This window comes from Tetrao urogallus (assembly GCF_951394365.1).
Source record: "Tetrao urogallus genome assembly, chromosome: 18".
Lineage (NCBI taxonomy): Eukaryota > Metazoa > Chordata > Aves > Galliformes > Phasianidae > Tetrao > Tetrao urogallus.
In genome coordinates this window covers 2,521,370-2,534,957 of record NC_136831.1, presented here as the reverse complement: position 1 = coordinate 2,534,957, position 13,588 = coordinate 2,521,370, and the positions used below count along the sequence as shown (strand labels likewise).

The window sequence follows — 13,588 nt, the reverse complement described above, 5'->3', positions numbered from 1 at the left end:
CACAAGCTGCACTGTGCTGCATTTCCTGCACTGCTGATGTCTGGTTCACACTGATGGCTTTTACTTCCAGCTTCATGCTCAAGGCTATCAAGCAAAGCCAGCTGTCAGCATACAGGCTGGTGGGGACTGCAGAGAGGAGTATCCCAGCAGCCAGGGAAAGGGGAGGTGGTGTGGCTGATCACAAACCATTCATGCTGCAGGGATTACTACCAAGCTCAGGGGCTGGCTGGTGTTCACTGTGCAGTGGTATTGGAACACGAAGCAGGAACTTGGGGAATTTTTGCTGCTCACCCTGCAAGAAGTGGGAAGATTAATGATCTCCAGGTAGCTTTCTCATGCTGAGCAATCACTCCAGGCTATCATGGCTAAAAGCCAGATCTTGGCATAAGCCGCAAAGTGTTGGGAGATTGCCATCCATCGTAACAACACTGGGGACAGAAACAGGCTGATCTAGATAGGGTAAAATACAAAGCATTACTCAGCAGAAGTATTCACTGCTCAGTGCCTCAGTTTCCCTCCTTGACTGAAGGGAAGGTAAGTTCCCATCTCCCCTTTCCTGGGGACTGCTGCATTCAAAACAGCAGAAGGCAGCAAGGGGCAGACAATCCAGACAGCATCAGCAAACCAATCTCCTTCAGCAAAACCAGATCCTCTATTACCAGCCCATTCTACCCTTCAAGTCTGTCCATAAGGCAATGAATTTGAAGGGAATCTTTTTTTTCCTAACCCCATAACCCAAAATGAAGGAGTCAAAGGGTTAATGCTGCATGACAAAGGTCAGCGCAGTTTGGGGAGGGAGGAGAAAGGCAAGCATTGTGGTCACAGACAGCAGCTCCCTGCACCCTAAATGCCACTTGAGAAATGTAAAGTGATGGCATTGCTCAGAAAAAAAAGGCCTGAGAGCCCCTGCCTAAATCCCAGGGCTTTATCATTCATAAAAGCCCAGCCCCTTGAGCCATTAATCGTGTGCTCCATGGCTGGCCCCTCAAAGAGCAGCAGATGACACATGCCCAGCTGCCATTGCAGCCCCTCCTCAAGGTAGCAGGGCGGAGGCAGGTGCACCCCAGCGCCCTCTGCTCGAGACTAATCTATTCTCCCTCCTTGTCCTCTGCCTTTCATCTCCTCCAGCAGCCCACGCTGACAACTGTAAATGAGATTAGACTTCAAGGCGTGGGGCAGATGCAGAACCCCCTCTGTGCATTGCCAAGAGACCCTTGTAAAGTGTCTTTCCCCTTTACAATGCACAGCTCGGTGGAGGGGGGAAAAGGGAGAAAGCTTCTAGTCACATTCATAGACATGTCCAATAAGCAGACAAGGCAGACCCTGGTGCTAATCTGTTGTCATACTGAACAGTCTTTCCATCAGCACCTCTGATTCTCCCATCCATATTAGAGTCAAAGTTTATTACTTTCCTATTTCTAGTTCCTGTAACCTCCTCTTTGCAGCACCACGCTGCTCAGATGCAGACAATGATGGGCTCAAATCTAAAGAGAGAGCAGAAGTCCAACATCCAGGTAATGACTTGAAGGTAGCACATGACTCCCACCCACACTGCTGCTCACACAGACATCGTTTCCTATTCCCCATCTTGCAGTTTCTCCTCTGCCTGCTCCCAGTGAGCCACACCAACCAGCAAAGCAACAGAAAGTGGTAAAATCACCAGGCACAAACCTACAGGGAGCTTCCAGCCTTAGCCACAGCCCTCAGCCTGCAACAGCAGCCAGGGAAACTCCTCAAAGGGAAGTGGGATGTTTAGTTCAACAGCATCCCAGTAAACAAGCTGGAATTTCTTTCATAGCATGGGAAATAGTTCAGCTTTGTTAAAGTCTATCCTGAGAAAAGGGGCATGGTTAAAATAAAAGATCATCAAGTTCAACATAATTCCCTTTCTTAGTTACCACCAACCACGATCACAGCTGGCCTGGTTTTATGGATTGCTTTTTGCAATTTCAGTCATGCAGGAACCAGCCCTGGATTTAAGGAGGCTGCAAAGGCAGCGTATTTTCAAGAACATTTTAATGCTTTAGAGGCTGTGACAGAGCAGGTTCAGCTGCACCCACTGCTGGTAGTGTCAGCAACTGAACCTTTCCTGACAAGCACACGCCTGGTCCAGAATCATGCAGTCTCATTTCTGAGCTCAACTTTTCCATTAGCTGCCCACACAGACTGGGTAACTTGGCATCTCTCTGCATTCCCCATAAACTCTGTTCATCTGTTGCCATCACACCCACGTGCAAGTCTCAGGACATAATCCAGGATTCCTAAAGCAGCTGCAACAAAAACACAGCCTGGATTGACAAGCAATAGAATCAAGGTGCTGTGCCAGAGAGGAGGGTCTTTTGGGAGAGCTGCGTGTGGGGCTATTTAAAACAAGTTTGTTGTCATGACTACACGCCAAGGTACGGGTGAGAAGAAGTGAGAACTCCAAGTTGAGGGCTGATAATATAAATTCACCCTTGAAGTCACAGCAACCATGGGGATGAGACAGAGATGACAAGAGCTCTTGGCATCTAAAGCAGCTAAAAGCCACCTCTGGAAGGCAGTTTGGTCCTAATAAGGAACACCATCATCTCAGATAGTCCCTTTTACCCAGTATGGCCGAAGGCTGCATAATACCGATTAGCTACAGTCTTCTCTAAAGCAGGGACACTGGGGACACAGAGTCAAAGCAGGGCACCCGAGGCCTTAGAAAGGACATAGCAAAGCAGGAGCAATCACCCAGCTTGGATTCAAATAGGACATGCATGCAAGGGAATTAACGAGGGATCTTAGTAGCGCACAGAAGTATGAAACTGCCAGGACCAGCTACTGGGATTGTCTCACTTTTGAGATTATCTGAAGATGAGCAAAAGAAAACGTTTTTGGCCACTGAAGAATGCAATACAAGTGGCCGTGGAGAACAGAGAAAGGCAATGCCTTGCTCTGCTCAGAGCCTGGATTCCACACAGACTGTGGTGTGCTCAGTGACACTGCAGGCTCTGCAGAAGGCAGCAGATGCAGAGTTAATGCGTGTGTGGGGGTGGAGGGTGTTTATGAGCACAATAAATAAATGTATGAAACCCTATAAAAGTTCCCATATAAAAGTGAGTTAGAGCTGCTCGAGGGCCATGGCCTCATAATAAAAAATGCATCTCTTCAGCATGGCACGAAGCAGCAGCTGTACTGTAACCTTCCGGCTGCAGCACTGGAAAGCTGCCTGCCTGCCAGCTCTCAAACTCCTGGGTGAAGTCTTGACTCCCCCCCAAAGGCTCTGAATTCTGTTCTGGGGAGGGCTTCTTTGAACATCAAAGCCCAGGAAGCAGAGCTGGACCTGCCGGTTTGCTAAATCTTAGTTTTTACTTCTTAAAAAGATGCAGGAGATTGTGGCTTCAGTCACTGACAGCTCCCAGTGTGACAGAACAGAACTGGATCAAAACAAATAGAAAAATTCTTCCAGAAGTCAGTGTCTTTTGCTTCCCCTCCAAAACAAATAAGGAAAAGCACAGCTTTAAGGCTGAGCAGCAATATTCACCCAAAAGTTCTGAGTATTTAATTGAAGATGATGAGAGGGGAGGGTCAAAACCACCACCAAAATCCTTTATGTTTTATATGTCTAAACAGAAAACTACTTTTTTGTCAGTAAGCCCGAAGAAAAGTTTTGCAAACTTCATCCCCCCCCCTAAAAAAAAAAAAAATGTAAAATGCTGTAATAGTAATTTCATTCTCACCACTGTCAAGAGCAAGGACAGGGGGTTGCTGACCTCTCCTTTGTACCGTTTACCATCACACGAAATCATCCTGGAAACTAGAGACTTGCAGACTCCCAGTCTGAGCATTCCCAACTGCTCCAGCACTTTGCCCAGGGTCTTCTCTTATTCTGCTGGGAGGTGCTGAATGCAGAAACCCCACCTGAACAGGTGACTTAAACTTTGGTCCCAGCCCACAAGTCACACTTGCACAGGGCACATAAATCTTTGGCCATTCCTTTCCACCCTAAACACATTTAAGGCCAGGCTGTATCTCCCAGCAGAGCTACAACAAGACTGTCCTCATGTTTCACACAGATGCCAGTTAGAGCTAAACAAAACATTCTCCTCTCCTACCATCACAGAGCTGCTGAGATAGCAACCTTGTTCCACGACAAACAGCATCCTGTAATTCACTGCAGGGCTAATTGCATTGCAGAGCTGATATTGCTCTCCAGGAAGACGTCAGCTCCTCAGCTTTGCCCATGGGCAACAAGGACCTTATTGATGCATTCAGGACTCACAACCAGCAGTCACAGGTTGCATTCTCTTTGGTAACAAAGCCTTACAGACAAGGCTTAGAATTCCACTGCAGTCCTAATTGAAACATAGCTAATTATCAGAGTCCTGTCTTTGCAACCCCCCAAAAAAAAAGACATCTACTATTCAGACAAGTCCAGGGGGAAATTACCCATTCCTTCCTTTGAGCCTGAGGTAGCTACCAGCCAAGATCCCCATCCCACAAGGACTCAATGACTTCAAAGGATGCTTGTAGAATCAGACTCCAAATTAGGTCCAACTCTAGAGATGGGAGAGAATTCCAAGTGGCTGCAGCAAACATTCAGCTCAGATCACAAACAGCTTGTCTCGAACCCATGTTTGGAGTAGCAGCATTTCCTACGAGCCCCGGCAAATTCAAATACACCATACAACTTAGGTGTGAACAACAATTACAGCAACCTAATTCCTCACTGCCAGTTGCTTGAATGAGCAACATCAAATGTGCTGCAGTCCAGATGCATGGATTAGCAGCTGGTCACAGCTAAGCAGATACAAACACGCACTCACCAGAGCTAGTTTCTGGCTGGATGATAACAAGACCCCCAAGGAACCAAGAACATTCTTTTGCAGAGGCTGCACGGCAGCCTTCAGCTCTGTAGTTCAGCCATACAGAAGCAAGATTGCTGCCTTGTAATGCAAGGACAAAAAGCCGTCAGAACTTTAGCAATGCCAGGACAATGCCAGCATCACAGTTCACTTACAATTCACTTACAGAAGACCACAGAAGTTTATGACACCCAGAGTGTGCTGCAGTTTAGAAGCAAGTCAACCCTAGAAAAATCCTTCAGTTTATAGCTGCTTCACATTTCAGCCTGGCAGATGGAAGGAACACCAGAAAGCAAACATGTCAGTTAAAGCAGCTAAAAGCATAATTTACAAACTGGAATCTGCAGCCCAAATTCTCAGCAGCTCTAACTCAGAGCTCTGCAGAGCTGTGTGCATTTCACATGGCTGCAGGTTGGAGCCCCAGTACTTATCTGATATGACCACAGCCTTTGGTAGAAAAGCAGATATTTTGCTTATCCTGTAGAAGTTAAAAGTAGCAGGTCCTCCACTGGAACAAATAGATGTAATCCTGCACGAGTCAATTTAGAAACTAGGGAACCTTTTTAAATAATAAAGCGCTGATTTTACAGCACTGGTCCCTGCTTGCCAGTCTCAAAGAGAGGAGATCCTTTCACCCAGTGAGCAAAGTGAGTGCAATGCTCAGAGCACCTGCTGCAGCAGCTCTGCTCAGAGCTGTGCTGGGAGGGTGGTCAGGCTGGGCCCACTTCTGTAGCTGGCAGCTCTGATGAGGAACAGAGAGGAAGGCCCAAAGCAGTAATGATGATAATGACTTGCATGCTGGGAACTGGGAACACGGAGCTCCTAGACGGTATGTTAAAAGCACACAAAATCTAGTACAGAGGAAATTAAGTGAGGGTTACACTCTTTGCTCACAAGACAGAGACAATACATCAGTTGTTCACATACCTGATCAAACAGAGCTTTCCAGTGCTGAGAGGCAAAGCATAAAGGGAGGAAAAAGAACAAAAAGGTATAAGAGCAACGACATTAATATGCAGTAAACTGTAGAAATATATTCTCCAGAGAAATAACCTAATGATTTAGTGCCATTTCCAATATCCTTCTTCATCCCAGAACCACCTACCCTTCCGGGGGGAGGAGGCAGGGGAATCTACCAACCACAGGGAGTAGAGTTTTCATTTACAAATCCAAATTAAGAAGAACTCAGAACATTCATGTGTTAATTCTGTTTTCTTCTGCTTTGCCTACTTGCAAGCAAGTAAGGAATAAAAGGCTTTTTATCCACTAGGATCAAGACAGCTTGGTGTATGCTGAGGGGAGGGAGGAGTCGGCAATGCTTTTACAGATCCCTGTGGCCCAGCACTGACCCACAGACTGCCCCGTCTGGTTCTGAGCCTTGTCCTCTGCCTGCTGCTAACTCTGGCAAGGATTTGCTGCAAGGCCTTTGACAACCCATCAGGTCTCAGAATCACATCTGTGCACATCTAAGAAATAGGTAATACTTCTAGTACAAGGTGGAAGGGCAGAAGGATGGAGAGAATCTATTACACAGATTTATCCCCATAGCTTCTGGACCAGATCTGTCTTAAAGGCTGTGCGTAGCAAGAAGATCCATTTCAATGCAGACTACTATGTGAACACTCCACAAGTTCTTCTCTTCACTAGGGAACAGAAAGAACAAGCTGATGACTGGCTCCACTTTATGCACTGCACAAAGACCAGTGCCACACCACCTCCTACCCCATCACTGCTGCCTCACAGTGCCAGGAATATAGGAAATTCCTAGTGAAGTGCTTAACTCTTATCTCCTGGATTTTCATTCTATGACTCTATGATTTGGGGTCAGAAGAGAAAACATTCCATGGAGCAAGTGACCTGGGTAACTTGTGGTTTGTATTCCCCACAGACCTGCATGTTCTCAGTTCTCCTTGCCTGAAGTGCTGTTCAGCACAACACTTTGTTGCTGCCTCACTCAGCTTCCCAGAAAACCAAAATGAGAAAATTAACAAACATGAGACTCACATAAGCAAATCTCCTCACTAGGATACATGCAACACAAAGCTGTGGTGAGAGTGGTATCCAGTTCTCTTAAGAATATTTTCTTTCCCTTGGCAGGCTGATCTAAAGCAGAACTGGCTGGAGAGACAGTGGGGTATCAGGACACTGAATTCCATTTAATCAGTTCAGCTGTTGGCTCCCACCTTCCCCATATCCCCACCCCTTTATAAACTCCCATTCATCATCATAAATCAGCCCAGCACTTTAAAGAGAACATTTTCGGACTGCCTGAATCCTGGCCTTGTGAAATGCTGCTCTGAGAGCTGTAATGACATCACAGCTGAGCTCTCACACGCTGTCAAGGCTGTAACAGCCAAACATCCACTGTGTAATATTTCTGTGGCTAACAACACACAAAGAGCCAACCTTGTGTCAGCAAGGCCAAGCAGAAGAGCTCACATCAAAGTCTCAAATGGAATAACAGAAAATCAGCCCCAAGTCAGGTCTCAGGGGAGCACACTCCCAGCACAGAGCAGTCTGAATTTTCAGGGATGATGCTCTGCAGCCTGCTTGTTTCAGCAGGAAATCCTTGGCTGTGGAGAATGAGGGCATTTACACCGCTTCCTGCTCTTCTGACTTGCAGATGATACCCGATACCTCAAGTTTCTGCCATATCATCTATTGCCAGGTCTCAGCAGCTTCCCACAAGCAATGCAACTGCAGGCTCTACAAAATAAGGTACAAGAGTCAAATAACAATGCAGATCCCAAAGTAAGTAACACTGCGAGCTGGATCAGACCCAAGCAGTCCTACCTCAAGGTCAAGCAGCATGTCAGTAGCAGAAATAGGATGATAATCTAGATTTCACTGAGGAGAGCTCGCAGCCTACTGAGCCAGGACCCCAATCCTGCCAGGCTCTCAACCCTTCACTTCTCCTGGACACAAAAGCACAACAGTTCTCATAGAATAAAAGGTCACAAGAATCAGGATTTGGAAACATGTTCATTGAAAGCTTCTCGAAAGCCATCCTTCCCTATGAAAACGACATATTCCCTTGATCAGGCATGCTCCACTGCCAGCTGTCTGGCAGTTCTGTAGCAGAGGACAAACTGCAGTACGTTTTCTTCTGAACGTTCAGCACTAAGCAATACAGCCTGGGGAAAGCAGCTCCAGCAGGCAAGTGTATTTCCTCTGCTGCCCTCTGGGAGGAAAATTCAGCAACCAAATTCTAAGGGACTCGGAAGGGGCTGGGGGATCAGGAGTCAGCACTGCCCCTAACAGCTCCATGCGGGTTCCACTAGCAACATCATAAAAGTAGAGGGAAAAGAAGATGTGCCATTGCCGGAAGCTTAAATTACAAGCGTTGCTTTCACCCAATACAAGGTCCTAGAGACAGCCCACCAGAAAGACATGCAGTATCACTGCTTCATCCTCCTGTAGGCAGGCACAGAGCCTGAGCTTATCTCTGCAGGCTGAGCAGACACTTGCCAGAGTTTGCTGGGAGGGAGAGCTGCAAACAGTCCTAGGATGCACCAGGAATGCAGGATCTGTTCACATACGTGTTCCCCCCTCTCCCTCCCTCCCCCCCAGACAGGTGCAGAGCGAGCTCCTGCCTCTGGCAGATGCAGAACGACCAGCTCAGCTCTGCAGGCTCTGCTGCTCAGCCCGGCAGGAGCTGATTCAAAGCATGCAGGACTACTCGGTGTCCTTCTAGGCTGGGTGAGCAGAGACAGAATGGTACCAAATTAACCCATCCTCAGGTGCAATCGGAGCCCTGAGGGTGAAGGGAGATTGTCGAATTGGGGAAAAAACTTCCGCTGGGGAGCTGGAAGAGGAAATGGGGAGTGCTCACATCAGTCACCTCCGAGAGGCTGGGACTCTGAAAAAGCCCTCCGTGCCCAGGAAGCCCCTCAAGCCAAGGCAGCAGCCCCTCTCCAGCCTCCAGAGACGCCTCCGCGTGCAGCCCCGCTCCCCCTGCCCGCAGCCCGGCAGCCGCAGCTCACTCGGGGCTGCGTCTCCCACCGGCGCGGCTCCGGGCGGGCAGGGGGTCCGGGAGGCCAGGATACCGCAGTCGGGGCTTTCCGGGCCGGACGGGGAGGAGGAGGACGGCTTTCCATGACGGGGACGATTGCCGGAGTCCGCATTCGCCGGCGGCGAGGGGAGAGCGGGGCAGGGAGCGGCGGGGATGGAGCCGGCGTCTTTACCTCGTCCTAGAGGGTCACCGGCCCTATTCCTCCCCCCGGCCCGGACTTCATTTATAAATAGCTTGAGCCGATTAGCCGGGCCCGGAGGAAAGGGGTGAAGACATTGAGCAAAGGAAACTTACATCCTCTGCGGCCATAGGTAGGACATCCTCGGAGTCGAGCACCTCGATTTCTTCCGCTTCTGAGCCGGCAGCCACAGCAGGGGAAGAGCTGGCGTGAGGTTCCGGCAGCCTGTCTCCCATGCTTGGAAACGGTCCCCCTCCAGCCCCCGCCTCCCCCCTTCTCCTCGGATCCTTAAAGAAATTAAACCTAGCTGCCGCTTGGCAAACTTTCAAGCGCAGCCGAGCCTGCCTTCATGACTCCCGCAGCCGGGAGGGGAGGAAATCCTCCATCCAGGGAACATCCAATTAGAGCGGGCAGAACGGGCAGGCGGCATCCCGGCGGCCGGCTCCGGACGGGGCAGGTGGTGACCCCTCCCCGCGCCGACTTGGCCGGCTCGCCTCCTCCCGCCCCCGCGGCCGGGCGCCGTCCCCAGCCCCGGGCACGGCCCCGCGGAGCGACCGGGGGGAGCCGCGCGGCGCCGGGGGCTTCGGGAGGCAGAGCCCGGGAGCGCGGAGCGCGGCGGAGGACGCGGGCGGGGCGGCGGCGAGGAGGAGGAGGAGGAGGAGGAGGAGGAGGAGGAGGAGAGGTACGGGAGCACCGCGGGGAGCCCCGCCGGTCCCGTTTCCAGATGCCGGCCGGGCGGCTCCGTGCGCCCTCGGTCTCGCTGAGCAAGTGCGGGCAGGCGGCGAGGCGTGCGGGGTTACGGCGGCTTTTTAAACCTAACTTCTGCTGCCCGGGGATGCTCGCGATTCGGGCTCGGTGCGGCTTTTTTAATCCTTCACCGTAATTATTTGTCCCTATACGTTAAGATGGGCGTTTTAATCATCTGGAGCCTGGATTAGGAACTTGAGGAATGCCCTGACGGAAGGCAGAAACACAGCAGTTTTAGCTTCTTCCAATCGAGCACGGGAATAGCAGGTTGGCGGGGGCAGGGCGGCAGGCCGGGCTGATGCTGCCGCTGCTTTGCGCCGTGCTGGCAGGCAGAGGAGCACGGGGCCGAGGGGAGAGGATCCAGAGCCTCAGGCCAACACTGTGTGACACGGGAGTTCTAATAGAAGGTCACATAGACCTCAGCCACAAGGACAGAACCAAGCGAGAATTCCTTCTTTTCTTTACAGATGTGTTTAGAAGGCAGCCAGCAACAAGAAAAGCTAAATAATAATGAGTGAACGCAGATAGAATACCTCTAGAGCTGCAATAGGATCTTCCATCCAGCAGCAGCACACAGCAGAGATTCCCTCTTCCGTCCACAGCTGCCAAAAGCTCCATGCTGTGTATCACTTTTGATCTAGGTCAAATTAGTCCCACGCTGTGATGGGAAACCCAGCAGGCCTGGGTGCTCAGCTGTGAGCCACGGCACCCAAACCACGCAGCAGGGAGGAGCACAACCCTGCTGAAGGCAAAGGCCCAGCTGGGCTGATGCTGCTGGGCAGCTGTCCAGAGCTCCTCCAAAATCTAAGGGCAGGCCACCAAACCCAGCACTTGAGAAGCACCAGCCCTCGTAAAACACCATCCCCGCCAAAATATTCCAGGCCATGAACAGCTATTATAAAGACAATCTCTTTTTGATTAAAAACTTAAACCTCATCAAAACTCCAAAACAGATGGATGGGAAAAAAAATGCACTATGCCAGCAGAAAGAAGCAGCAATCATTTAAAGATGTCTTTAGGGAGGAAGGAGGAGAGTTTTAGAAGTAAAGAGAATAAATGAGATGTATTTCAGGGGTAACAGGTTCCACGCAGCTGGGACTGCCATGTCAAGAGCCCTCTATTCCAGGAGCTAGCAGGAAAACACAAACCATGAGATCTAACATAAACGCAGTAAACAACAGGGAGAGCTGCAAAAGCCTTACCTTAACACCAGCTTCCCATTAAATTGGAAAACTGCTTCGAAATTATAAGTTCATTTTTCTTCTGTAAGGAATGTTTCATTCTAGTGCCAATGAATGCTTTGGGTTTTTTGGTTTTTTTTTTTTTTTTTTTTTTTTTTTGTCTTTTTTTTTTTTTCTTCTTCCCCAGGGAAATATCTCTGCACATTGCACATAAGAGCCAGTGCTGTGCTATAATTGTCACAGAAAGGAAATTAACAGGATTCTAATGAGGAGTTTTGTTACAGACAAATGATCGTCTTCCAAGTCTGTGCGAGCCTCTTAATTTAGACTGTCATTTCTCCCCACTGCATACCCTGGTGATTCTACCTTGGAAAACAGTAATTGCTAGAGACACCAGGGAGCTGTGGGCCAACACAGAGCAGATGCAAACAACACAGAAGGGTTACAGAAGGAATTCAGAGAGACGAAGCTTGAGATAATAGACCCCAGTACATGATCACATTCAGTTATATGGGCAATCCTTGATATGCCTCATACTGCAAACAAAACGTAGATACGGGTCCTTCCTGCATGGGAAGTGGCTAAAAAGGTCAACTAATGAATATGCAATGTGAAAGCCCTCAAAGGGACGAGCCAACATCTGTCAGCCAAGCCTCCCAAAACAAATCAAAACAGTTGGTTCATGGGTCCTTTTTCCACCCAAAGAAGCCCCAAAGGGCTTTTACAAAACTGCACAGCTCTCACAGTTGAAAACAAATGGAGGAATCTATGCAGCTTGATGACTGCATCGGAGCTCAGACAGAGACCTAAACCTGGAAGGCTACTTCTGAAGCAAAATGCACTATTTAGGATCAGAAGCCAAAAGCACTGCACCCAAGCAAGAAGGTAGACAGCACTTATGGAGTTACAGCTGGATCGAGCCAGTCAGATTAACAGATTCAGACTCATGAAGATCTATAAGGACCACAGGCTGTATGAACTGTGCCCAAAAGGTAACAGGGACAGAGGGTGCTTTGAGTGAGGACATCAGCCTCACATTTTAGGGTTAATGTGAATCAGACCGCATGACCTGACTTACAGCACCTGCCTCATTCGTGAATGCCTTCCCTCCTGAAGAAACAGTGAGCGAAAATGAGCTCCAGTCCCTTCTATCAGATCAGCCCCACAGTGTTTAAGATGTCTTTGCACCTTTTGGGATCACAACACACACAGATGGCTTCATTCCAAATTAAAACAACTGTTTGAAATGAGACCAATCAGTAACTCAGGGTTAATTTTCACCATAAAATCAAGCCATGCTTACAATTAATCCAGAACTGGCAAGCTTTCAGGCAGGAGGCTGAAGTTGAGGGGTGAAGGATGGTCTCCAAGGATGGTGAACCAAGATCGTTGTTCTCTCAGTGCCTTTGCACCAAGGCCAGGCGATTCACGTCGCAGGTTGAACGGGAAGTGGAGATGGAGTTTGTTTTAAGGGGAAAAAATAATTTGAAAACGTTGACAGGATGAAAGAGAACTGATAAGGAAAAAACACTGCTAAGAGAGCGTGAGTGAAAGGAGCAGCAAATGGGCTGCTGCTCTTCCTCCCAACCAACCAGCATCAAACAGCAGCAGTTCAACTTTTAAGACTTTCTTTACGTACTGAGTGGAACACTTTCACATCAGTGGCTGTAATTCTCAAGGGCTGCAGGAGGTTGTGACTTGTGAGCATGGTAATTCTTAACTAGGCGCCATAATTACAGAGCATTTCAGAGGCAAAATGAGCCCCTCGGTGTCCGCTACAGCAGCACAGCCCTTGTGGGCTTCAGGAAATGGCTGCAAGAGGCGCGAGGGGAATTCACTCCTGTGAGCAGAAATGCATCGGCGTTCCTGAGCACGGCAGAGGCTCCGGGGTCTGAACATAAAGCTGATGGCGCACTGTGCCTGATGCACGTTTACACGTGCTGGGTGCCACAGAAGGTGTCCGTGAGCCTCTTGTGCAGCTCACAACAGCCAGAGATCCTCATGAGGTTCCCTGCCCTGACCGAAGGGTTTAGCAGCCGCGGGACACCTCCAGCCTTGCAATGGCACGTCCTCGTTGCTCGGCTGTCCGGCTGTTGCAAACAAAGCGTGCCCAATGGCGCGCACAGGTCTGCCTCCGGTCCCTCTTCACTTCTGCACGCAGCTCAGAATGTTCCCGAAGCTCTGCCAGTTGCAGGCAGGGTCCTGTGCAATGCCTGCACCTTCCGTGTGAGCCAGGACCTGAGCGGGGCTGAGCTCAGCTCCGAGCCGTTCGCTGCTCGGCGCTGCCAGCGGCACCAACGCTCGGGGACTCACTTAAAATAACGGGATTTCTTACAGTTCCCTCAGGATAGCGCCTTAAAGACGTGCTTGTGAGCTTCCGTCCTGACACCACCAGCCTCCTTCCCGGAGGATTTCGGGAATCACAGCGTAAAACAGACGCGGCCGCTGCCGCCGTGGCACAGATCGCCTCAGCGCTTTTCCTCAGGAGCGGCCGACATCCCGCCGCGCTCCGCACCCGCCCGCCGCTCCGCGAGGTTCGCTCAGCCGGCAGAGCCGTGCCGGAGCGGCGCAGCTGCGCGGGCCCATGGCGCCCCCTGGCGGCCGCTCCGAACAAACGCCTCGAGGACGCAGCGCGAGG

At 50.0% G+C, this 13,588-nt stretch overlaps 1 protein-coding gene across 2 annotated transcripts in view; it reads right to left on the bottom strand.

Moving 5' to 3' along the window:
* Nucleotides 1–9,258, bottom strand: part of RHBDL3 (rhomboid like 3) — a gene marked incomplete at both ends in the record, with an annotated part of 43,117 nt that extends 33,859 nt beyond the window's left edge. For both annotated transcript variants that reach the window (XM_079544145.1, XM_079544146.1), the window contains 2 exons: nt 5,760–5,783; nt 9,139–9,258. In XM_079544145.1, coding sequence (XP_079400271.1) covers nt 5,760–5,783; nt 9,139–9,258 — 144 coding nt within the window. The remainder of the gene's footprint in view (nt 1–5,759; nt 5,784–9,138) is intronic.
* Nucleotides 9,259–13,588: the final 4,330 nt, after the last annotated feature.